At 46.6% G+C, this 27,332-nt stretch overlaps 1 protein-coding gene across 4 annotated transcripts in view; it reads right to left on the reverse strand.

Annotated features, from left to right (window-relative positions):
* LOC143767210 (uncharacterized) overlaps nt 1-27,332 on the reverse strand; it is a 249,585-nt gene that overhangs the window by 79,673 nt on the left and 142,580 nt on the right. For 2 of the 4 annotated variants that reach the window (XM_077255354.1, XM_077255353.1), the window contains exons 7-9: nt 6,298-6,477; nt 6,092-6,215; nt 5,911-6,008 (exon numbers count right to left, since the gene is read on the reverse strand). In XM_077255354.1, the coding sequence (XP_077111469.1) occupies nt 5,911-6,008; nt 6,092-6,215; nt 6,298-6,477 (402 nt within the window). Of the gene's footprint in view, nt 1-5,910; nt 6,009-6,091; nt 6,216-6,297; nt 6,478-7,248; nt 7,471-16,915; nt 16,985-27,332 lie in introns of those variants that run through there. The other 2 variants (XM_077255355.1, XM_077255357.1) reach the window with 2 other exon arrangements.

Raw genomic sequence — 27,332 nt, forward strand, 5'->3', positions numbered from 1 at the left:
TTTACCACCAGGTTGGGATTCATTTATGCAGGCTATATCCGAGCTAAATATACCTTCTACAGTTGTTGGTAACCCCACTACTAGGAAGCTTTTAGATGAATTAAAAATTTCCAGCAGTGAGACACATGCTGTATCTACGCCGCAGAAGCTAGCCCCGCCGCCACGTAGAATTCAATCTTTACATTCCCAGTCATTAGGTACCACGCGCGGAACTCTGCTACCTAAAAAAAAAAAAGGTCTCTACCGATGCTACAAACCATGTGGCTCATGATGTAAAGAATGTACTGGATAAATGCTGTACTTAGCTTGTAACACTATATTATTTATTTTGTAAGAAGTGTAATGATGTATGTTCATTGTACTTGTGATACTGTTTATTCATTTTGTAAGAAGTGAGTTGATGTATGATCATTGTACTATTTAATGATTTTGCTTTTATACTCTGTAAGAAATTTTATAGTATTGAAATGTCTTTGAGATGTATTTATTTTACAATAAAATCTTTTTAAACTTTTACAATATCGTGTCTTTGGTTTTTATAATCGTATAAAACACACCGCTTCATACTTGCGGGTGTTGTAATATGGCCACATGCATAATGTTTTGTACATCCAGTCTTTCCTACACTTCTGGCATCCCAGAACTCACAACATCCATGGGACCCTCCATAACGCATAACACACACCTGCTTGTTGTTATGTGAATGCCTTTCACATCACATAACAACCGGAATTGCAGGCAGAAACAAAATTGCAGACAGAAACAAACACCTAAGCTGTGCTGATTGACTGACCATTAGCGGACACTTCTGTTTGTGTTGTGAGGCTGTGGCCTCTGATACAGCTAGGGGGCGCTGTTTGTTCTCCCCAGAATGTGCATGCAGACGGATGAAGTCCATAGATGTGCATAAGAGTCACGGATTTCCAGCCTGGGTTTTCCAGGTGGCTGAAGGCCACAGGTTTGTGTGTGTTTAAAAGCCCTGCAGTAAGGGGTATGGGTGTGTCAGGCCATGTCAGGTGTCTTGCCAGGTGTGTGAGGTGCACATCAGTGTCAGACTGGTGTGTACTGGTCTGCAGAGTGCATGGAGGCCAGCAGCGCCAGCACCCAGGGCAGCTGAATAGCCTGGCACCCGCAGCGTACACAGAGATGCAAGTCGTCCATGGTACTGGTCTCAGAGGTGGACAGTCCTGTGCCCGGAGGTGGATGTCCTGTGCCCGTAGTAGTCGGAGGCGGACAGTCCTGTGCCTGGAGGTGGAAGTTCTGTGCCTGGAGGTGGATGTCCTGTGCCCGAAAGAGGACTAGCATGTGCAATGATTGCAAACAGGTGGATATGGTGCCCGGCTGCTATCCGGAGGATATCCTGAACTGTGTATGACTGTGTGAGTAAAGAGTCTGCAAGAGACTGATACAGCGATGCAGGACACCCACGAGAACTAGTCAGAGGAGGGCTGGCGTGAGCAGTGTCTGCAACATATGAGGCTGTGTGTATGGAGACGTATAGAGACTAAGATGGCGTGCGGTCGCCCAGGGAAACTGGACAAGGGAAGTCTGGCCTGTTTAGGGACCGCAAATCTAAAGCCATGTGAAATGTATTGCATTGAACTGGTGTAAACTGATCACTGAAGTTATATGCATTTATGTGTACCCGGCTGCACTCCAGAGGATAAAGAGTGCAGTGCGCTGAGTGAGTACAGAGGACTAACACCCTGCGTCTTGGGCTGTCTTATTTGTACCCGGCTGCACTCCAGAGGATAAAGAGTGCAGTGCGCTGAGTGAGTACAGAGATTTGTTACTGGCGTGCGGTCACCCAGGGAAACTGGACACAGGGAAGTTCGGCCTGTGTATTGACTGCTTCATATAGCCATACATTACTAATGGACTGTATGAAGAAACCTTTCACTATATTGACTGTGTGAAGTAACACAATAAAATATACTTTTTTGGGTCACCGCTTCTTCACTGCGTACGAAGCTACTGCAGCTTTACAGTGTTTACGTAAGAAATAGTTCTTGGCCCTGACTTTCAGATAACATCCTGCAGTCTGTTTTGCTGTGCTGATTGACGGGCCATTAGCTGTGTGTCTCGCTCTGTTTGTGTGGCTGAAACACTGCTTCTAAAATACATCTTACAGAATAATCTCACACCAGCTACATATGAAAATCTAATATAAAAAACAATACTGTGATAATAACCACAACAGCAAATTAACAATATCAAACTATATCAAAAGGGAAAGCCAGACACACAGGGACAGCAGCCAGACAGAGAGGGGAGGGGGTTACACACTTTGATAGGGGCGGGTCCACCTGTCAAATTGAGTTTGATGAGTAATATGTAAGATACACTACTTACCTCACTATATACCAATATTACTGGGCTTGTATGTTATGGGTTGAATGACATCGTTCTCGCATTATGTACTTATTTGTATACATTATTCTTCCACCATCAGTATAATGTACTCACTTTCCCTCCTGCTGTGTTTTTCGCTCTCTAGTGTTTCCGTTATTTTTCAAAGACTTGTCATTTATGTACTATTTCTATTCAATCATATATTGTACTTTTGTACCTTTTCTTTGCTGTACACAATTATTGTAGGTTATTTGTATATCAGGTGCTCCTCAGCCACCTATTATTTTTTGTTACATGCTCAACTTTGGTGCTTTTTAATTAATTTAACCCATTTATTACTACTTTCTTACCAATTATGCACCATTTTGCAGTACTGCCCCTTTTGTTCCCAGTACAGGTAGTAAATCCCATGCAGACTTCTCCCCTCAGCTCTTACATGTGGAGCCGGCTACACCCTAATGTGCAGAGTCCCGGTGCCCCCCAGGACTGAGTCCTGTCCCCTCTATCACACAGTCCCTGCTCCCCCATTATTGCTCACCAGTGCAGACTTCTCCCTTCAGCTCTTACATGTGGAGCCGGCTGTACCCTAATGTGCAGAGTCCCGGTGCCCCCCAGGTCTGAGTCCTGTCCCCTCTATCACACAGTCCCTGCTCCCCCATTACCGCTCACCAGTGCAGACTTCTCCCTTCAGCTCTTGCATGAGGAGCCGGCTGTACCCTAATGTGCAGAGTCCCGGTGCCCCCCAGGACTGAGTCCTGTCCCCTCTATCACACAGTCCCTGCTCCCCCATTACCGCTCACCAGTGCAGACTTCTCCCTTCAGCTCTTACATGTTGCTGCTTCCTACACAGAAAACCCTTCACTTCCTACAAGCCCCCATCCTCCTCCCCCATGTGACTGATCACATGACTGTGACATCATCACAGGTCCTGGAACTTGAAGCAGAACTTCAAAGGGTCACAGAATGGTAACATTTAGAATGGAGTTGATTTTGAGGGGAATGATGTCACTGGAAGGGGCGGGGCCTCCTTAAGACCAGTGGAGATCCCATAGCAAAATGGTAGTGACTAGATCTGAGGTGATTTTTTGAGGACCTCATTTTACCATCTGTAGACAGTTCAGTGCTGAGGTGATAGATTGGATTAAAAATTCCTATCCGATGTAGCCAGCTCAGCAGATGAACGAATATTGCAATATTTGCAATATTCGCCAATTAATTTGTTGAATATTCGCCCAACATAACCGAACGCCATTCAGCTTAATGGGAGGCAAAAACAAACACATGCACAACACGTTAGAAAGGCCCCAAATGCTGTCAAAACACATCAAATGAGGGACGGACACCAGGAAAGTGGCCTCAATTCACCCACAAATTGTAGCATGCACTCCAGCAATTAGCCAGGCATGAGGTATCGGGGTCTGGGACTGCATTTACAGGTTTCAATTGAACGTCCCAGTAAGAAGAGGTAGGTGAGGGATCGGTGTAGGCCTCCTTTGCTGTGAGCCCTGATACCACATGTAACACCTCTACCTGCTTTCATGCTGAGCCACACTCAGGTGGCACAAATATCAGTTTTGTAGACTATCATTGTCAGAAAAATGTAAGGATAGTAACACGGGTAGTTGACTCTAAGGAAGGGGAGGCCTGACTGTCTCGGAGGCCTGCTGCTACAAGCAACATGCATGAAGGAGACTCAACCAGGAGTGTTCACATTTACACAAATTAGTGGCAGGCACCATCAAAGTTGCATCAATTGCAATAATGTAGAATTAGGCTACTTTCACACTAGCGTCGGGCTCGGCCCGTCGCTGTGCGTCGGGCCGACGTTCCCGACGCTAGCGTTGTCTCCGCCGCACAACGGGGGCAGCAGATGCATTTTTCCAGCGCATCCGCTGCCCCATTGTAAGGTGCGGGGAGGTGGGGGCGGAGTTCCGGCCGCGCATGCGCGTTCGGAAAAGACGTTTACGACGGAGCAAAAAATGTTGCAAGCAACGTTTTTTGCTCCCGACGGTCCGCCACTGCACGACGCATCCGTCGCACGACGGGTGCGACGTGTGGCAATCCGTCACAATGCGTCGCTTAATGTTAATCAATGGTGAAAAAACGCATCCTGCAAACACTTTTGCAGGATGCGTTTTTTCGGCAAAACGACGCATTGTGGCGGAATGCAGTTAACGCTAGTGTGAAAGTAGCCTTAGTATAGCAGAGACCGACACCTCTTCCAGTACAGCCAAACTAGTAGATGGAGACTGTAACGGGCAAGGTGGTGGAATCACTGTTTCTTATCCTTCTGAAAGCCTGGAAGGGGCGTAACTAGGTGGCCTACCAAATCTCTACTTAGACAAGTGGTAGCAGGCGAAAACTGCGACCCAAAGAGGTGGCACCGGGTGCTACTCCATGGCTGAACTACAAAAGGTAGCAGTTGACCCCCTACAGCGGGTAAGCTGCTAAGGCCCAAAGGAGGGATGAAAAATGCAGGCAGGCACTGTAGGGACTCTGAAATCATGTGTGCAGATGGGACCCGCTGAGGAACAGAAAAACACTTGAAGGTGCTTGCTCGAACTGATGATAAGACATATGGAGACTGGCAGGTGTGATCTGGACCGATTTATGGACAGAAGCACGCAGACAGGTACCAGCAGACAGGTAAGAGCAGATGGGTACAGGGTAAACAAGCAGGCAGGCAGACCTGGGGAACCTGACAACTAGCAAGCATGCAAGGCAAACTAACAACATAGTCAGGCACCTCTGTATTGGAGGAGAAGCATTAAATAGAAGGTGTCACCCAGCTCTAGGTTGGGAATACCTTATGTTGATGCGGGCGGTCTCTTTAAGAGGGAGGGTGTGCGCCCTCTAAGCACAGTTCTCGGTCCTGCAACTGAACCTTGGTGGACACTGACACATAGGGGGCGAGATGAGGAGGTGGTGTGTGAGTGGGAGACACTAAATGTCCAGTTAGGTACAAGGAGATCCAACAAAGGGCCAAGTCTGTAATGTCAACAGATCAGAAAGTCTGTAGTATACAGTGTTCATTTTAGGACATGATGAAATGAACACTGTAGTAGTAAGAGGGAATGGTCCACTGTGTCAAAGATGGATACCAGTTCCAGGAGAAGTAGGAGGACAAACTCATGTCGCTTTCATTTCGTGGTTAGTAGGCCATTGGTGACTTTAATCAGGGCAGTTTCAGTAGTATGGTGGGGTCTGAAGTCAGATTGGGAGATGTTTCTAGGTGATTCACTGTATACACAATAGACTGTAGTTGTAGTGCATGCTTCCTATATGGAGCTCTGTAGACTGAGGTTGTACTATTGCTCATTGTTAGCACTTGAGGCATATTATGTGTGCAGTCCAAGCGTAACAGTTTCATAGAAATACATGTTGTCATGCTTGGGACGGGAGAGCCTCCGGCCAGTTCGAGTATTGTGATGCAAAGCCAATCCGAGTTATACATCTGACTTCCCTTATACTGGTGGACAAACCAAGACTGAAAATAAGACCTTAACAGCCGTCCACAGCTCATAGGGAAGATCTCATGGAAACCTTCTCTCCATCTACCTGATGATCCTGAGGAACATTGGGATCTTCTTGTTTACAGTTCTCTGGAAGAAGAGAACTGGGAAATCTCTCTGGTGTTGTCCTCTTACGGGATAGAACTGAAAGAATCATAAACAGGTACTGAATTCATTCTTTATATACAGACATTTATAGGCCATGTGTATTTAGTCCTGTCTATTACCTGGTGATATGAGGGGCTGGGGAACCTCCATCATGATGTCATTGAACAGATCTTTGTGTCCTTCTAAATACTCCCACTCCTCCATGGAGAAATCGATGGCGACATCCTGACACCTTATAGGAACCTGACACATACAATGAAACAGTCATCCCCCAATCCCTCAATAGTGTTACTTTATAATGTCCCAGCTTTCCCAGAAGTGTTACCTGTCCAGTCAGCAGCTCAATTATCTTGTAGGTGAGTTCTAGGATCTTCTGGTCATTGATGTCCTCATGTATCAGGGGGTGAGGAGGAGTCGCCATGATTGGGCTCAGGGGTCTTCCCCATCCCTCAGACACAGGGGCCTGACAGCGCTCACTAGAGGTCTTCTTCACTACTGTGTAATCCTGGTTATGGAGAGACACATTAAGGCCATGTTCACATTTTGCGGGTTTTACCGCGGATCCGCGATTTTGATGCGGCATGTAAACCCTATGGGAACCGCAATCCGCTGTGCACATGCTGTGGGAAAAACCGCGCAGAAACGCAGCGGTTTACATTCCGCAGCATGTCACTTCTGTCATAGGAATGCATTGATCCGCTAACTTCCCGCATGGGGCTGTGCCCACGATGCGGGAAGTAAACTGATCATGTGCAGATGGTACCCGGGGTGGAGGAGAAGAGACTCTCCTCCAGGCCCTGGGAACCATATTTGTATAAAAAAAAAAAGAATAAAAAAAAAATATAATGATATACTCACCTCTCAGCGCTGCACGTGGCCGTCCGGTTGCAGGGTTGCTGTGCGAGCAGGACCTGCGGTGACGTCGCGGTCACATGACCGTGACGTCACGAAGGTCCTTCTCGCACAGCATCTTTGGAACCAGACCGCCGCATGCAGCACCGAGGAGATCGGGATGTCAGAGGGTGAGTATAAACCATTTTTTTTTATTTTTAACATTACTATTGATGCTGCATATTGCTGCATATGCAGCATCAATAGTATAGGAGTAAACCCGCAGTGGAAACCGCAAAACAAACCGCGATAAATCTGCAGGGATAACCGCAGCGGTTTTGCCCTGCAGATTTATCAAATCCGCTGCGGGAGAACCCGCAGACGACCCCGCAAAGTGTGCAGATAGCCTAATAAATCTCACTACAGACATTTCCAGAGTCCTCACCTCTCCAGTTCTGTCCATCTGTTATTCCCATTGATAAGAATGATGTAATGTGACGTCATCAGAATCTCTCACCTTTCCAGTAAGCCGGAAGAGGATCTCTAGGGTGAGGTGTAATATCCTCTCCGCCATCTTGTCCCTGTCCCTATCCATCCTTGTAGGGTCACTCAGGAGAATTCTCTTATATGGAAGATCTCCACTGAGAGGATCCAATATTGTAGGGACCTGAATGGGGAGATGATGGAACATCATAAAGATCTCATGTAAGAAATCTGCGGAGCTGTTACCAGCGTCACATGATCACTACATCCAGTCATGTCTCCGTCCTGTCCCCTGTATAACCCACAGTCCCATGATTGTCACATACAGAGATTTATCACATAATATCTGCAGCCCAGCACCAAAAATCAGAAATAATCTAAAAAGAAAACCTAAATTAACTGACTCTTTTCTAAATAAATATTCCATGAAAAAAGATATAAAGTTATAAAGTGCAGAGAACATCCACAAAGATCGGGATGGCAAAACCGGGGTCATCAGTAACAGATAATGATAGAAGCTACAGAAAATTGTAATCCCAGTAAATGTGATTGTCCCTGCATAAATCGAGAAAATCGAGAAGGGGATATGTGTCAGGGAAGAAATAATGATACTAATAGCCATAAAATGATAAACACAACAGTATAGAAGTGCGCACACACAGCGGCCAATATAACTGACCCTGCGGTCACATGTGCACAAGGTCAGAGATATCAGGAACAACAGAAAAGAGGGTGGATATGGGGGATATAAACCCCATATACAGGAGTTACTCAGTAAATGTTGTGTTGTACTATATATTTTTTAATATGATTTCAACACTCCAATTAATTAATACGAATGATATATATATGTGTGTGTGTGTGTGTGTGTGTGTGTGTGTGTGTGTGTGTGTGTGTGTGTGTGTGTGTGTGTGTGTGTGTGTGTGTGTGTATTTTCAATGGAGCCCACAGAAAGTTAATTGAAAACTTGTCCAGCCACATGTTAATTGTTCCAAATGGTCAGTCTACAGGTACCTTCACACTAAACGATATCGCTAGCGATCCGTGACGTTGCAGCGTCCTGGCTAGCGATATCGTTGAGTTTGACAGGCAGCAGCGATCAGGATCCTGCTGTGATATCGCTGGTCGTTGGTTAAAGTTCAGAACTTTATTTGGTCGTCAGATCGCCGTGTATCGCTGTGTTTGACAGCAAAAGCAATGATACCAGCGATGTTTTACAATGGTAACCAGGGTAAATATCGGGTTACTAAGCGCAGGGCCGCGCTTAGTAAACCGATGTTTACCCTGGTTACCATCGTAAAAGTTAAAAAAACAAACAGTACATACTTACATTCGCGTCCCCCGGGGTCCGCTTCCTGCACTGACTGCGCGCCGGCCGTAAAGTGAAAGCACAGCACAGCGGTGACGTCACCGCTCTGCTGTTAGGGCCGGCGCTTAGTCAGTGCAGGGAAGCGGACGCCGGGGGACGCGAATGTAAGTATGTACTGTTTGTTTTTTTAACTTTTACGATGGTAACCAGGGTAAACATCGGGTTACTAAGCGCGGCCCTGCGCTTAGCAACCCGATGTTTACCCTGGTTACCCGGGGACCTCGGCATCGTTGGTCGCTGGAGAGCGGTCTGTGTGACAGCTCTCCAGCGACGCTGCAGCGATCGGCATCGTTATCTGTATCGCTGCAGCGTCGCTAAGGGTACTGTCACACAGTGCAATTTTGATCGCTACGACGGTACGATTCGTGACGTTCTAGCGATATCCATACGATATCGCAGTGTCTGACACGCAGCAGCGATCAGGGACCCTGCTGAGAATCGTACGTCGTAGCAGATCGTATGGAACTTTCTTTCGTTGCTTGATCACCCGCTGACATCGCTGGATCGTTGTGTGTGACAGCGATCCAGCGATGTGTTCGCTTGTAACCAGGGTAAACATCGGGTAACTAAGCGCAGGGCCGCGCTTAGTAACCCGATGTTTACCCTGGTTACCAGCGTAAACGTAAAAAAACCAAACAGTACATACTCACATTCCGGTGTCTGTCCTCCGGCGTCTCAGCTTCTCTGCACTGTGAGCGCCTGCCAGCCGGAAAGCGAGCACAGCGGTGACGCGGTGACGTCACCGCTGTGCTTTCCGGCTATGGCGCTTACACAGTGGAGAGAAGCAGAACGCCGGGGGACAGACACCGGAATGTAAGTATGTACTGTTTGTTTTTTTTACGTTTACGCTGGTAACCAGGGTAAACATCGGGTTACTAAGCGCGGCCCTGCGCTTAGTAACCCGATGTTTACCCTGGTTACCCGGGGACTTCGGCATCGCTCCAGCGCCGTGATTGCACAGTGTGACCGCAGTCTACGACGCTGGAGCGATAATCATACGACGCTGCGACGTCACGAATCGTGCCGTCGTAGCGATCAAAATTGCACTGTGTGACAGTACCCTAAAGGTACCTTCACACGAAGCGACGCTGCAGCGATAGCGACAACGTTGCCGATCGCTGCAGCGTCGCTGTTTGATCGCTGGGGAGCTGTCACACAGACCGCTCCCCAGCGACCAACGATGCCGAGGTCCCCGGGTAACCAGGGTAAACATCGGGATGCTAAGCGTAGGGCCGCGCTTAGTAACGCGATGTTTACCCTGGTTACCAGCGTAAAAGTAAAAAAAACAAAACAGTACATGCTCACCTGCGCGTCCCCCAGCGTTTGCTTCCTGACACTGACTGAGCTCCGGCCCTAACAGCACAGCTGTGACGTCACCGCTGTGCTTTCACTTTCACTTTAGGGCCGGCGCTCAGTAAGGGTCAGGAAGCAGACGCTGGGGGACGCGCAGGTGAGTATGTACTGTTTGTTTTTTTTACTTTTACGCTGGTAACCAGGGTAAACATCGGGTTACTAAGCGCGGCCCTGCGCTTGGTAACCCGATGTTTACCCTGGTTACCAGTGTAAAACATCGCTGGTATCGTTGCTTTTGCTTTCAAACACAACGATACACAGCGATCGGACGACCAAATAAAGTTCTGGACTTTATTCAGCGACCAGCGACATCACAGCAGGATCCTGATCGCTGCTGCGTGTCAAACTAAACGATATCGCTAGCGAGGACGCTGCAACGTCACGGATCGCTAGCGATGTTGTTTCGTGTGAAGGTACCTTAAGGCCATGTGCACACGTTCAGTATTTTTCGCGTTTTTTTCGCGTTTTTTCGCTATAAAAACGTGATAAAAACGCGAAAAAAACGCTTACATATGCCTCCTATTATTTTAAGTGTATTCCGCATTTTTTGTGCAAATGTAGCCTTTTTTTCCGCGAAAAAATCGCATCGCGGAAAAAAAAGCAACATGTTCATTAAAATGCGGAATTGCAGGGGATTCCGCACACCTGGGAGTCCATTGATCTGCTTACTTCCCGCACGGGGCTGTGCCCACGATGCGGGAAGTAAGCAGATTATGTGCGGTTGGTACCCAGGGTGGAGGAGAGGAGACTCTCCTCCACGCACTGGGCACCATATAAGTGGTCAAAAAATAAGAATTAAAATAAAAAACAGTCCTATACTCACCCTCGATGTCTTCCCGCCTCCACTGCACGCTGCCGTTCGGTTCCTGTAGCTGGTGTGCGGCGAAAGACCTTGCCGATGACGTCACTGTCCTGTGATTGGTCGTGAGCGGTCATGTGACCGCTCACGTGACCGTGACGTCACGGAAGGTCCTGTGCGCACAGACCAGCTATAGGAAGAGGAGCCGGACGCCGCTGAGGAGATGTCTGGGTGAGTATAAGCATTTTTTTATTTTTTTTATTATTTTTAAACATTCTATCTTTTACTATAGATGCTGCATAAGCTGCATCTATAGTAAAAAGTTGGTCACACTTGTCAAACGCTATGTTTGACAAGTGTGACCAACCTGTCAGTCAGTTTTCCAAGCGATGCTACAGATCGCTTGGAAAACTTTAGCATTCTGCAAGCTAATTACGCTTGCAGAATGCTAAAAAAACGCGAAAAAAACGGAAAAAAAACACAAAAAAAAAAAATGCGGATTTCTTGCAGAAAATTTCCGGTTTTCTTCAGGAAATTTCTGCAAGATATCCGCAACGTGTGCACATACCCTGAGTGTGAAGGTACCTTAAGCAAAGTGAATGTAAATGACCCAGTAATTTACATTTAGAGTACACTTTACATTTATCTTCAAAGATGAGAACCAAGGGAATGGACTTGTTCCCATGAGATGGTATCGGATACTTGTTAAGCCCCCAGGGATGCCAGTTGGTGTTCTTATCTATTTGACCTGAAGGCTTCAGTACACATACCATGACAAAGCCTCAGATAACAGGGTATATATCAAAAGCCTTTAACATATAAATGGATTGCCTGAGACAAGGGATTGGGGACAGAGATTTGGATGAGGGAGGACACAGAGAGAAGGCTGATTTAGGGTACCGTCACACATTGAAATTTTCATCGCTGCGACGGCACGATTCGTGACGTCGCAGCGTCGTATAATCATCGCTCCAGCGTCGTAGACTGCGGTCACACGTTGCAATCACGGCGCTGGAGCGATGCCGAAGTCCCCGGGTAACCAGGGTAAACATCGGGTAACTAAGCGCAGGGCCGCGCTTAGTAACCCGATGTTTACCCTGGTTACCAGCGTAAACGTAAAAAAACAAACAGTACATACTCACCCGTCGGTGTCCTTCAGGTCCCTTGCCGTCTGCTTCCTGCTCTGAGTGCAGCCGTACAGTGAGAGCAGAGCGCAGCACCGCTGCGCTCTGCTCTCACTTTCCAGCCGGCACTCAGAGCAGGAAGCAGACGGCAAGGGACCTGAAGGACACCGACGGGTGAGTATGTACGGTTTGTTTTTTTACGTTTACGCTTGTAACCAGGGTAAACATCGGGTTACTAAGCGCGGCCCTGCGCTTAGTTACCCGATGTTTACCCTGGTTACAAGCGAAGACATCGCTGGATCGCTGTCACACACAAAGATCCAGCGATGTCAGCGGGTGATCAAGCGACGAAAGAAAGTTCCATACGATCTGCTACGACGTACGATTCTCAGCAGGGTGTCTGATCGCAGTAGCGTGTCAGACACAGCGATATCGTAACGATATCGCTAGAACGTCACGAATCGTAACGTCGTAGCGATGGAAATTTCAATGTGTGACGGTACCCTTAGACTCCTACCATTTCCAATGTAATATATGACTTATGATTATTGATTATGTGTTACTTTGAGTGACTGTTTATATTATCTTTTATTAAGTAAATAAATTTTTTGTCTTATTCAATTTTCATGTGAGCATTTATTTATTCATCACAATTCTTTGAACCGTTAACAAAACACATGTAGTACAGTGGGATTTGGAGGGAAAAAAGGGGGAGGGGGACAATATTGAAAAGACCACACAAAGAGAATTAATAAAGGATTAAATATAAAGCGATCAGCAATAACATACAGACAAACTGACATAATTGTGGTCAGTATGTAAAAACTATTCCAAGCGTGATCCTCGGTGCACACAGTCTGTCACATGTAGAAAGTAAGTCCGCAAGGGCAGGGTCCTCGCCCCTCTGTATCCTTCTGTAATTGTTAGTTTGCTTACTGTAAGTGATATCTCCTGTCTGGGCATTTTTCATTAAGTCTCTACCTTTCTTGCCTGTGCGCATGAGCTGATTTCCATTGGGCCAGCACATTCTCTGCCGCGTCTAAACCCGGGCATGGTGTGGCTCTCGTCTCATCCTCCCGTGACCCATCCCACCTTCGATGACGCAGAGCAGGGTGTGTTCGCCTTCGGAAGCTGTCCAGTGACTGCTCCATTTTCGGCAATGATACTTTGTGACAGAGCAGTTCTGATTGGCTCACTGGAGATTAAATAGTTCTCTCCATTGGTTTGATGGCACCCCCTGATGAAGGCTAGCACCGAAACGCGCTTTGGGGCTGACGGCATCCCGGCATGAGGAACATATGGATAAATATTAGTCCTTTACTTTTTCTCTTCATATTTGCAGCCCTTACTCACAAACTCTAGCTTTACCTCACTATATACCACTATTACTTGGCTTTGTATGTTATTGGTTGAATGACATCGATCTCCCATTATGTACTTATTTGTATACATTGTTCTTACACCATCAGTATAATGTACTCGCTACCCCTCCTGCTGTGTTTGTCGCTCTCTAGAGTTTCCCCTATTTCTAAAAGACTTGTCATTTATGTACTATTTCTATTCAATCATATATAGTACTATTGCACCTTTTCTTGACTGTACACAATTATTGTAGGCTTTTTGTATATCAGGTGCTCCTCAGCCACCTATTATTTTTTGTTACATGCTCAACTTTGGTGCTTTTAATTAATATAACCCATTTATTACTACTTTCTTACTATTTATGCACCATTTTGCAGTACTGCCCCTTTTGTTCCCAGTACACGTAGTAGAGTGAGGCTGGAAACAAAGAAGGACAAGAAAACGGTGGAATAGGAAGGACGATTGTCATGGTTCCACCCCTCAGTGTTTCTGTGATACAGTTACTGACAGCTCGGTCTTCCAGTGTGGTGCAGAGGCTTGCTGAGCTGTCAGTGTGTTGATTGACAGCTTGGCTGTCCAATCTGAGACTGGGAGACACTAGCTGTCTCCAGGGATTCATTATCCCAGGTGATTGCCAGGCTATTTAACGGAGCTGTTTCTCCCAGACCTCTGTCAGACGTACGTTCAGCTTCTGTGTGGTTTGTCTCTCTGTGCCTTGTGTTCTATTTGTAGATATTTTGTTGCCTGACCTTGGACCTCATTCTGGCCATCCGTCTGTTTAACACCTTCTGCTCTGATCAGCTATCATTCTTGTATTCTGACCTCAGAGCTTTACCTATGTCTTTGTCTCTTCCTTCTATTTATGACGTACCTTCCTGGCATCTGACCTCTGACTGATTCCTTGACTATCCCGTTTCACAGCATACAATGAAAGATAGCAATAATAACGGAATAAATATAGAGAGATCAGCAATAACATACAAACTAACATCAGTGTGGTCTATATGTAAAAAGTAATGCAAAAAAAAATCGTTCTCAGTGGAAAAAAACAAAATAATAAGTGTCTAGATACGATACCTTCTATTGGATAAGTAAAATAAAATTAATCACGTTACAAAGCAAGCTTTCAAGACTTCTTAAGTCTTTTCATCAGGCGTGGTATAACAAACTATCTGAACAGCAATGAGCGAAACCAAACTGTAAAGTTCGGAGTTCGTACCGGAAGATGCCAAAATCTAAAAACGTGCGGAATAAAGTTTGTTGAAAGGCTGCAGCACAGCCAATCAACAAGCTTTTAGGCAGTGGGCACTTCCAGAGCAATCACAGACATGCCAAGTATTGGCATGGCTGTAATTGGCCGGCGCAACACTTGATCTATCCTGCATAAATGGCGGATCATGTCTTGCGCCGCTATTTTACGCTGAGCCTGGTGCAGCAAGCTCCAACGGCCCAAAAATTGTTGTGCAATTTCTGCCAAGTACCCGGATACCCCATATCTGGGGAAGAGCTACTGTTTCAGCACATGTCATGGCTTTGAAGGGAAGGAGTGGCATTTTTTAATGCAGACTTTGATGGAGGCATCATGTTGTGTTTGGAGAGCCCCTGATGTGCCTAAACAGTGGAAATTTATCTAGACGCATAGTTATAATAATTATTATGCTTTTAGTTTTACTAGTGTATGAATTTATGACGGGGTGGTATGTGTAAGTTATGCGGGAAACATCAGATTATAAAAGTGTGTTATGTCAACAGTGTAAAACCAAAATTTTTAGATTTATCAAAGTGTGGTACACTTTGAAACAATTCTTAATGCAAAGGCCAAGTTTCTCTGGGCATGGTTTACAATGTTAAAGGGACACTGTCACCTGAATTTGGAGGGAACAATCTTCAGCCATAGAGGCAAGGTTTTCGGCTGTTTGATTCACCCTTTCCTTACCCGCTGGCTGCAATATTGGATTGAAGTTCATTCTCTGTCCTCAGTAGTACATGCCTGCACAAGGCAATCTTGCCTTACGCAGGCGTGTACTATGGAGGACAGAGAATGAACTTCAATCCAACATTGCAGCCAGCATGCAGCCAGCGGGTAAGGAAAGGGTGAATCAAACAGCCGAAAACCCCGCCTCTATGGCTGAAGATTGTTCCCTCCAAATTCAGGTGACAAGTGTCCCTTTAAATTGGGTCCTTTCGTATTCCCCTCTATGACGACATGGTTTTGAGTGAAATATTGATGGGCATTCAAATTTGTCTGGGCCACCATAAAATGTAGTATTTCCTCAATGAAAGAAAAATGTGAAAAAGTCCAATTCAGTGAGGGCTATAGCTTCAAATTGGATTCCTGGGTTGACCATGAAATCTGGAATAACAGACTGGTAATTTTTGGGGGCTGATGTCCATATCCAATTGATTGCTCTAGTGGTTGCCTCGGTCATAGGGCACCTTGATGGGCGTGCTTCTGGAGACGGGAGGCGTTGACGATGACCACTGATACACTAATGTGCAGAGTCCCGGTGCCCCCAGGACTGAGTCCTGTCCCCTCTATCACACAGTCCCTGCTCCCCCATTACCGCTCACCAGAGCAGACTTCTCCCTTCAGCTCTTACATGTGGAACCAGCTGTACCCTAATGTGCAGAGTCCCGATGCCCCCCCAGGACTGAGTCCTGTCCCCTCTATCACACAGTCCCTGCTCCCCCATTACCGCTCACCAGTGCAGACTTCTCCCTTCAGCTCTTACATGTGGAGCCGGCTGTACCCTAATGTGCGGAGTCCCGGTGCCCCCCAGGACTGAGTCCTGTCCCCTTTATCACACAGTCCCTGCTCCCCCCCCATTACCGCTCACCAGTGCAGACTTCTCCTCCAGCTCTTACATGTGGAGCCGGCTGTACCCTAATGTGCAGAGTCCCGGTGCCCCCCAGGACTGAGTCCTGTCCCCTCTATCACACAGTCCCTGCTCCCCCATTACCGCTCACCAGTGCAGACTTCTCCCCTCAGCTCTTACATGTGGAGCCGGCTGTACCCTAATGTGCAGAGTCCCGGTGCCCCCCAGGACTGAGTCCTGTCCCCTCTATCACACAGTCCCTGCTCCCCCATTACCGCTCACCAGTGCAGACTTCTCCCTTCAGCTCTTACATGTGGAGCCGGCTGTACCCTAATGTGCAGAGTCCCGGTGCCCCCCAGGACTGAGTCCTGTCCCCTCTATCACACAGTCCCTGCTCCCCCATTACCGCTCACCAGTGCAGACTTCTCCCCCAGCTCTTACATGAGGAGCCGGCTGTACCCTAATGTGCAGAGTCCCGGTGCCCCCCAGGACTGAGTCCTGCCCCCTCTATCACACAGTCCCTGCTCCCCATTACCGCTCACCAGTGCAGACTTCTCCCTTCAGCTCTTACATGAGGAGCCGGCTGTACCCTAATGTGCAGAGTCCCGGTGCCCCCCCCAGGACTGAGTCCTGTCCCCTCTATCACACAGTCCCTGCTCCCCCATTACCGCTCACCAGTGCAGACTTCTCCCTTCAGCTCTTACATGTGGGGCCGGCTGTACCCTAATGTGCAGAGTCCCGGTGCCCCCCAGGACTGAGTCCTGTCCCCTCTATCACACAGTCCCTGCTCCCCCATTACCGCTCACCAGTGCAGACTTCTCCCTTCAGCTCTTACATGTCGCTGCTTCCTGCACAGAAAACCCTTCACTTCCAATCCCCACCCTGCTCCTCCCCATGTGACTGATCACATGACTGTGACATCATCACAGGTCCTGGAAGCAGAACTCAAAGGGTTACACAATGGTAGTGACTAGATTGGAGGTGACTTTTTGAGGACCTCATTTTACCATCTCCGCTGTAGACAGTTCAGTGCTGAGAACACTAGATCGGATCAAAAAATCCTCTAAGATGTAGTCAGCTCAGCACTGAAGCAACTAGAATTTAGTGGTTATAGTGAGTAGAGATGAGCGAATATTTCAATGATGGAACCGATCATTGAAATATTACGTTTAATATTAGGCGAACGTATTACATTCACCAAATTTGCAACATTTGCCAATTAATTTGTTGAATATTCCCCGAACATAACCTTACACTATTCAGATCAATGGGAAGCAAACAAACGCATGCACAACACCTTATAATGGCCCCAAATCCTCCCAAAACACATCAAATGAGGGACAGACACCAGGAAAGTGGCCTAAATTCACCCACACTACTAATTGTAGCATGGAACAGCAGTAATCAGCCAGGCATGAGGCATCGGGGGTCTGGGACAGCATTTACAGCTTTCAATTGAGCGTCACAGTAAGATGAGGTGGTTGAGGGATCGGTGTAAGGCCCCTTTGCTGGGAGCCCTGACACCACATGCAACACCTCTACCTGTTTTCATGATGAGCCACACTCAGGTGGCACAAATATCAGTTTTCTAGACTACCATTGTCCGAAAAATGTCTCGGTGACCTACTGCTACAGGCAACATGCATGAAGGAGACCCAACCAGGAGTCTACACATTTACAACATTTAGTGTCAGACACCAACAAAGTGGCATCAATTGCAATAAAGTAGAATTAGTATAGTGGGTACCGACACCTCTTCCACTACAGCCTCCCCAGCAGATGGAGACTGTAACGGGCAAGGTAGTGGAATCACTGTTCCGTATCCCTCTGAAAGCCTGGAAAAGGCATAACTAGGTGGCGTACCAAATCCCTACTCGGAGAAGTGACAGTAGGCGAAAACTGCGACCCAAAAAGGTACAAAGAGGTGGCACCGGGTGCTACTCTATGGCTGACCTACAAAAGGTGGCAGCTGACCCGCTACAGCAAGTAAGCTGCAACGGCCCAAAAGAGGGATGATAAAAGCAGGCAGGCACTGTAGGGACTCTGGAACCAAGGGTGCAGATGGGACTGGCTGAGGAACAGAAAAACACTGGAAGGTGCTTGCTCAACTGGGTGTTAGACAGATGGACACTGGCAGGTGTGATCTGGACCATCTGATGGACAGAAGAACGCAGACAGGTACGAGCAGACGGGTACACGGAAGACGAGACAGGCGGATCTGGGGAACCTGACAACCAGCAAGCATGCAAGGCAAACTAACAATATAGCTCAGGCACCACTATATTGGAGGAGAAGTCTTAAATAGAAGGTGTCGCCCAGCTATAGGTTGGGAATACCTTAGGTTGATGCGGGCAGTCTCTTTAAGAGGGAGAGAGTGCACGCCTGTGACCTCTAACCATAGTTCTCGGTCCTACAACTGAAATTTGGTGGACATTGACACATAGGGGGCGAGATGAGGAGGTGGTGTGTGAGTGGGAGATACTGAATGTCCTGTTTGTTAGGTACGAGGAGATCCAAGAAAGGGCCAAGACTGTGATGTCAACAGATCAGAAAGTCTAAAGTAAGAAGAAATAGAGGTCACGACATTCTTAACATCTTTATTGTCAATTCCTATCCCACTTGAGCCATTGACCTGCTTATTCTGGGTATGGGATATAGAGGCCTGGGATCACCATACTGGGATTTTTCTTCGAGAGACACTCTTCTTGGCACGGAAGATACTGGCGTTAAGGTGGATGAGTGGTTCCTCCCCGACTCTCAGAGTTTGGATTGACCTGGTGAACTCGGTCATTCCATATGAAATAACACTGTACCAAAATAGAGGGTGCCCAGGTAAATTTGAAAAAATCTGGGGTAGATGGAACTCCTCCTATCATACACTGTATATAATTATATTCCCCCGCGATCCCTGTTACAGGGATTAAGATACATCTGATTGTGTACCTGCATTGCCTATAATGTAATAACATATTCGGATCCTCCCCGATTTCATCTATATATTTACATGCAGATCTAGTTTTCTGTGATCATGCTGTAAGATGACTAATTGATAATTGATAATATATCGGCAGTGTCCGTAGGATAATGAGGTCACAATCGATTTGACTTAGGTTACATTATGATTCACTGCCAGATTAAATATTTACGCACTAGCCCCCCTTTTGTCACCTGCGTCCTTTTATGCGCAGAAGCACCTTTTGTATGCGCTGTACTGCTCCGGTGGCGTCGCCGGCCGGGCGCGTCGCTATGGAGATGGTCAGTGATGACGCACGTCCTCCTTTCCATTTCCTGTGCGGCGCGCCGGCCGGACGTCATCGCCGGGCGGGACATCATGCATTGCGGTGCTTCGATTCGCTAATAGAGGGTTCATAGCCATATATATAGTCCGTTTTCCCCGCTCTTAAGCCACGCCTCCTGACGAAGCCGAGGACGGTGAAACGCGCGTCGAGGCTTCTGCGTGGCTCACCGGCGTTCCAGCATATAGCTAGCACCATGTCTGAAGGTAAATGATCTGTGCAAATTGCTTTATTCATTGCTTATTCCATTGCACGTTCACTACAGGTTACCCTATAGTACCTTATCTAGTGGCCCTTAGGTCTATTATGCTAGCTGGGCTAGCTGTACTTGGGTTTTTGTGACTGGATATTTACCATTGTTACTCTTATTTACATGAGGACTTTATTTTTCTATTTACTCCTGACGGCAGACGTGCATATGTGCAGTGCTCTAGGTGCATACATAGGTTTTTCCTGCACCTTATGCTGTTATGCCGGTGGTCACGCAGTTTTTTCTTTTTTTCTCTGATTGGCATTTATCTATTCTTATGTTGCCGACTCTCTTCAGCTGTCTATGCACCGTACTACCTGTTTGTCTGTAAAACATACTTGATATTTATGCAATAAAATTATATATGTTTAATTATACCCCGTCTTTTTTCCTTATTGGTATTTCTGAGTAATTATATATAATTATTCTTATTTATTAATTTCTTTGTATATTATTTATTACTCTGCTCAGACCCAATCGGGAACTGTTTTTCGGTTTTATGTATCATACACTGTAGTCTGCGCTGATTAGATACATACACAGGAGGATGGGCTTGTGGTTTTGGGACATCGCGTGCGGAGCAGGATTTAAATCTGTTTTTCCTTTTGGCGACTTACTATTAATGATTAAAGTTGTTAAAGTTGTATAATAGGTATTTTATAGGTACTAGTGATTCAACATGCACAGTTTATTACCCCTGTAAACTTTGGATATGATGATATTCTGTAATTATTTGTATCCGGTGGTATAATTGATGATGATAAATGTAAATGTGTGCATTGTTTGTTTATTCTGGAATCAATAAACGAATTTAAAAAAAAAAGTAAGAAGAAATGGTCCACTGTGTCAAAGATAGATGTCAGTTCCAGGAGAAGGAGGAGGACAAACTCGCGTAGCTTTCATTTGGTGGTTAGTAGGTTGTTGGTGACTTTAGTCAGGGCAGTTTCAGTGGAATGGTGCGGTATGAAGTCAGATTGTAAGCAGTAAAAAAGAGAGCAAGAAGAGAAGTGGGAGGACAGTTCAAAACGGCCATGTCATTCCAATAGTTTGGAGGCATAGGGGAGAAATTATATGGGGCGATATGTAAACACAGAGGGTAGGTCAAGGGTGGGCTTTTTGAACATGGGTGTGAAAGAGCTATGTTTCAATCAGGATGGAAGACACTAATTGTTAGTGACAGGCTGAAGAGGTGGGATAGGCTTGTGATGAAGACTGGTAAATAGTGTTGAGCGATACCGTCCGATACTTGAAAGTATCGGTATCGGAAAGTATCGGCCGATACCGGCAAAGTATCGGATCTAATCCGATACTGATACCCGATACCAATACAAGTCAATGGGACTCAAGTATCGGACGGTATCCCTGATGGTTCCCAGGGTCTGAAGGAGAGGAAACTCTCCTTCAGGCCCTGGGATCCATATAAATGTGTAAAATAAAGAATTAAAATAAATAATAGGGATATACTCACCTGTCCGGAGGCCCCTGGACTTTACCGCCGTAACCGGGAGCCTTCTTTGCTTAAAATGCACGCATTTAATGGTTTCCGTGACGTCACGGCTTCTGATTGGTCGCGTGCCGCCCATGTGACCGCGAGGCGACCAATCACAACAAGCCGTGACGTAATTTTCAGGTCCTGATGCCTAATTCTAGGCATTCAGGATTTGAAAATTATGTCACAGCTTGTGATTGGTCGCGTCGCGGTCACATGGGCGGCACGCGACCAATCACAAGCCGTATATGTAATAGTAAACACGGCACTCTGGGTTTCTTGGAGGTGCTCAAGTTAGGTATCCAACCCGTAATTCATTAGCAATAATATACTTGGCACTCAGGAGAACTTTATAGTGAAGAAAAACATCATTTATTTAGTGCATGCAGTTCAACATGAACGCTTTCGGTCCAAACATAAGACCTTCATCAGACAGGGTTTTTGAATACTGGAATACACAGTTTGTCTGTATAGGCCCACAGTGGTGCCAGTGTCAGACAGAATCCAGGAGGTGTAAGGCCGCCTTGTACAGTTAGTGAGAATATGCGCTGCAGAAAGGCGAAGATGCTTCCGGGAGGGTCCCCTGCAGCACGGCGCCGTTCTCCACAGCAGTAACAGCGCTCTTTGCACCAGCGATTACTTCGCCTTTCTGCAGCGCATATTCTCACTAACTGTACAAGGCGGCCTTACACCTCCTGGATTCTGTCTGACACTGGCACTACTGTGGGCCTATACAGACAAACTGTGTATTCCAGTATTCAAAAACCCTGTCTGATGAAGGTCTTATGTTTGGACCGAAAACGTTCATGTTGAACTGGATGCACTAAATAAATGATGTTTTTCTTCACTATAAAGTTCTCCTGAGTGCCAAGTATATTATTGCTAATCAATCACAAGCCGTGACGTAATTTTCAAATCCTGAATGCCTAGAATTAGGCATCAGGACCAGAAAATTACGTCACGGCTTGTTGTGATTGGTCGCGTCGCGGTCACATGGGCGGCACGCGACCAATCACAAGCCGTGACGTCACGGAAACCATTAAACGCGCGCATTTTAAGCAAAGAAGGCTCCCGGTTACGGCGGTAAAGTCCAGGGGCCTCCGGACAGGTGAGTATATCCCTATTTTTTATTTTAATTCTTTATTTTACACATTTATATGGATCCCAGGGCCTGAAGGAGAGTTTCCTCTCCTTCAGACCCTGGGAACCATACACTGGAAACTTCCGATTCCGATTCCTGATACCACGAAAGTATCGGATCTCGGTATCGGAATTCCGATACAGCAAGTATCGGCCGATACCCGATACTTGCGGTATCGGAATGCTCAACACTACTGGTAAAGTTTGGAGCGAGGTGGGATGTTATTGTGTCAAGTTCAAAGGTGGTGAGGCAAAATATTCAGCAGAAGTGAGAGGGAAGGGGAACTGGTGGATGCAGGAATGAATTGAAAGTACTAAATAGCTTTTGGGGTTGTGAGACACAGGGCCGGACTGGGACTAAAATTCAGCCCTGGCATTTGAAGTTACACAGGCCCACTTGTCACATGGTGACTGTATAATATCTTTGTACACTTGTAGGCAGGGCCGGTTTTAGGCAAAGTGGGGCCCCAGGCAAAGTTTAAAATGGGTCCCCAAATGCTAACATATTGCACATCACACAGAAGCATTTCGGTTGTATTTACTTACATGCGCTGATCTCAGGCCGCTAAATGAGTTTGATCGACAATACTGAAGTTGTTCACCGCTTGTTTCCCGGCCTCTTTCCACCAGCTGAGGAATAATGATGAGACAGAACGATCACTAATAGATCACTAACAGATCACCATACAGTATCATGTTTTCAGCAGCACATCTACAGTTTACACTGGCAATGTGCTGCTGACAACAAGGCTTTTTGTTCCAGCAAAAACAATCCGAATATGCAGCATTTTACTTGTTTAGTAAAATACACCCCATAGTCCTCCATATATTATAATGTGCTCCATAGTCCTCCATATAGTATAATACACTCCCTTTAGTCCTCCATATATTAAAATACATTGCTCAGTCCTCCACATAGTATAATACACTCCTCATAGTCCTCCATATAGCATAATACAATCCTCATAGTCCTCCATATAGCATAATACAATCCTCATAGTGCTCCATATAGCATAATACAATCCTCATAGTGCTCCATATAGTATAATGCACCGCCACAGTCATCCATGTAGTACAATTCACTTCCCATAGTATAATGCACCCCATAGTTCTTCATATAGTATAACGTATTCCCCATAGTCCTCGATACAGTATAATGCAGCCCACATAGAGTATAATGCAGCCACCCCACAGAGTATAATGCAGCCACCCCACAGAGTATAATGCAGCCACCCCACAGAGTATAATGCAGCCACCCCAGAGTATGTAACCCCCATAGAATATAATACAGCCCACCTCCCCATAATATATAATGTAGCCCCCCATAGAATATAATGCAGCCCCCCATAGTATATAACGCAGCCTCCCCCATAGAATATAATATACCCCCACAATAGTATATAACACAGCCACATAGTACATAACATGGCCTCCCCCATAGAATATAATATACTCCCCATAGTATATAGCAAAGCCCGCATATTATATAGCACAAACCGCATAGTATACAGCACAGCCTGCATACTATAGCACAGCTCGCGTAGTAGATAACACAGCCCACACAGCAGTATTCAGCACAGACCACACAGTAGTATTCAGCACAGACCACACAGTAGTATACAGCACAGACCACACAGTAGTATACAGCACAGCCCACGTAGAAGTATACAGCACAGTCCACACAGTAGTATACAGCACAGCCCACAGAGTAATATATACAGCACAGCCCACAAAGTAATATATACAGCACAGCCCACAAAGTAATATATACAGCACAGCCCACAGAGAACTATATACAGCACAGCCCACAGAGAACTATATACAGCACAGCCCACAGAGAACTATATAAAGCACAGCCCACAGAGAACTATATAAAGCACAGCCCAGAGTACTATATACAGCACAGCCCAGAGAGTACTATATACAGCACAGCCCACAGAGAACTATATACAGCACAGCCCACAGAGAACTATATAAAGCACAGCCCACAGAGAACTATATACAGCACAGCCCACAGAGTACTATATACAGCACAGCCCACAGAGAACTATATACAGCCCACAGTAGTATACAGCACAGAGCACAGCCCACAGAGAACTATATACAGCACAGAGCACAGCCCACAGAGAACTATATACAGCACAGAGAACAGCCCACAGAGAACTATATACAGCCCACAGTAGCATACAGCACAGAGCACAGCCCACAGAGAGCTATATACAGCCCACAGCAGTATACAGCACAGAGCACAGCCCACAGAGTACTATATACAGCCCACAGTAGTATACAGCACAGAGCACAGCCCACAGAGTACTATATACAGCCCACAGCAGTATACAGCACAGAGAACAGCCCACAGAGAGCTATATACAGCCCACAGCAGTATACAGCACAGAGAACAGCCCACAGAGTACTATATACAGCCCACAGTAGTATACAGCACAGAGAACAGCCCACAGAGAGCTATATACAGCCCACAGCAGTATACAGCACAGAGCACAGCCCAGAGTACTATATACAGCCCACAGTAGTATACCGCACAGAGCACAGCCCACAGAGTACTATATACAGCCCACAGCAGTATACAGCACAGAGAACAGCCCACAGAGAGCTATATACAGCCCACAGCAGTATACAGCACAGAGCACAGCCCACAGAGTACTATATACAGCCCACAGTAGTATACAGCACAGAGAACAGCCCACAGAGAGCTATATACAGCCCACAGCAGTATACAGCACAGAGCACAGCCCACAGATAACTATATACAGCCCACAGTAGTATACAGCACAGAGCACAGCCCACAGAGAACTATATACAGCCCACAGCAGTATACAGCACAGAGCACAGCCCACAGAGAACTATATACAGCCCACAGTAGTATACAGCACAGAGCACAGCCCACAGAGAGCTATATACAGCCCACAGCAGTATACAGCACAGAGCACAGCCCACAGAGTACTATATACAGCCCACAGTAGTATACAGCACAGAGCACAGCCCACAGAGTACTATATACAGCCCACAGCAGTATACAGCACAGAGCACAGCCCACAGAGTACTATATACAGCCCACAGCAGTATACAGCACAGAGCACAGCCCACAGAGAACTATATACAGCCCACAGCAGTATACAGCACAGAGCACAGCCCACAGAGTACTATATACAGCCCACAGCAGTATACAGCACAGAGAACAGCCCACAGAGAGCTATATACAGCCCACAGCAGTATACAGCACAGAGCACAGCCCACAGATAACTATATACAGCCCACAGTAGTATACAGCAGAGCACAGCCCACAGAGAACTATATACAGCACACAGTAGTATACAGCACAGAGCACAGCCCACAGAGTACTATATATAGCACAGAGCACACAGTAGTATACAGCACAGAGCACAGCCCACAGAGAGCTATATACAGCCCACAGCAGTATACAGCACAGAGCACAGCCCACAGAGTACTATATATAGCACAGAGCACACAGTAGTATACAGCACAGAGCACAGCCCACAGAGAGCTATATACAGCCCACAGCAGTATACAGCACAGAGCACAGCCCACAGAGAACTATATACACAGCAGTATACAGCACAGAGCACAGCCCACAGAGAACTATATACAGCACACAGCAGTATACAGCACAGACCACAGCCCAGAGAACTATATACAGCCCACAGTAGTATACAGCACAGAGCACAGCCCACAGAGAACTATATACAGCCCACAGCAGTATACAGCACAGAGCACAGCCCACAGAGAACTATATACAGCCCACAGTAGTATACAGCACAGAGCACAGCCCACAGAGAGCTATATACAGCCCACAGCAGTATACAGCACAGAGAACAGCCCACAGAGAGCTATATACAGCCCACAGCAGTATACAGCACAGAGCACAGCCCACAGAGTACTATATACAGCCCACAGCAGTATACAGCACAGAGAACAGCCCACAGAGAGCTATATACAGCCCACAGCAGTATACAGCACAGAGCACAGCCCACAGAGTACTATATACAGCCCACAGCAGTATACAGCACAGAGCACAGCCCACAGAGAACTATATACAGCCCACAGCAGTATACAGCACAGAGCACAGCCCACAGAGTACTATATACAGCCCACAGCAGTATACAGCACAGAGAACAGCCCACAGAGAGCTATATACAGCCCACAGCAGTATACAGCACAGAGCACAGCCCACAGATAACTATATACAGCCCACAGTAGTATACAGCAGAGCACAGCCCACAGAGAACTATATACAGCACACAGTAGTATACAGCACAGAGCACAGCCCACAGAGTACTATATATAGCACAGAGCACACAGTAGTATACAGCACAGAGCACAGCCCACAGAGAGCTATATACAGCCCACAGCAGTATACAGCACAGAGCACAGCCCACAGAGTACTATATATAGCACAGAGCACACAGTAGTATACAGCACAGAGCACAGCCCACAGAGAGCTATATACAGCCCACAGCAGTATACAGCACAGAGCACAGCCCACAGATAACTATATACAGCCCACAGTAGTATACAGCAGAGCACAGCCCACAGAGAACTATATACAGCACACAGTAGTATACAGCACAGAGCACAGCCCACAGAGTACTATATATAGCACAGAGCACACAGTAGTATACAGCACAGAGCACAGCCCACAGAGAGCTATATACAGCCCACAGCAGTATACAGCACAGAGCACAGCCCACAGAGAACTATATACAGCACACAGCAGTATACAGCACAGAGCACAGCCCACAGAGAACTATATACAGCACACAGCAGTATACAGCACAGACCACAGCCCAGAGAACTATATACAGCCCACAGTAGTATACAGCACAGAGCACAGCCCACAGAGAACTATATACAGCACACAGCAGTATACAGCACAGACCACAGCCCAGAGAACTATATACAGCCCACAGTAGTATACAGCACAGAGCACAGCCCACAGAGAACTATATACAGCCCACAGCAGTATACAGCACAGAGCACAGCCCACAGAGAACTATATACAGCCCACAGTA

This window comes from Ranitomeya variabilis, chromosome 4, assembly GCF_051348905.1.
Source record: "Ranitomeya variabilis isolate aRanVar5 chromosome 4, aRanVar5.hap1, whole genome shotgun sequence".
Taxonomy (NCBI): Eukaryota; Metazoa; Chordata; class Amphibia; order Anura; family Dendrobatidae; genus Ranitomeya; species Ranitomeya variabilis.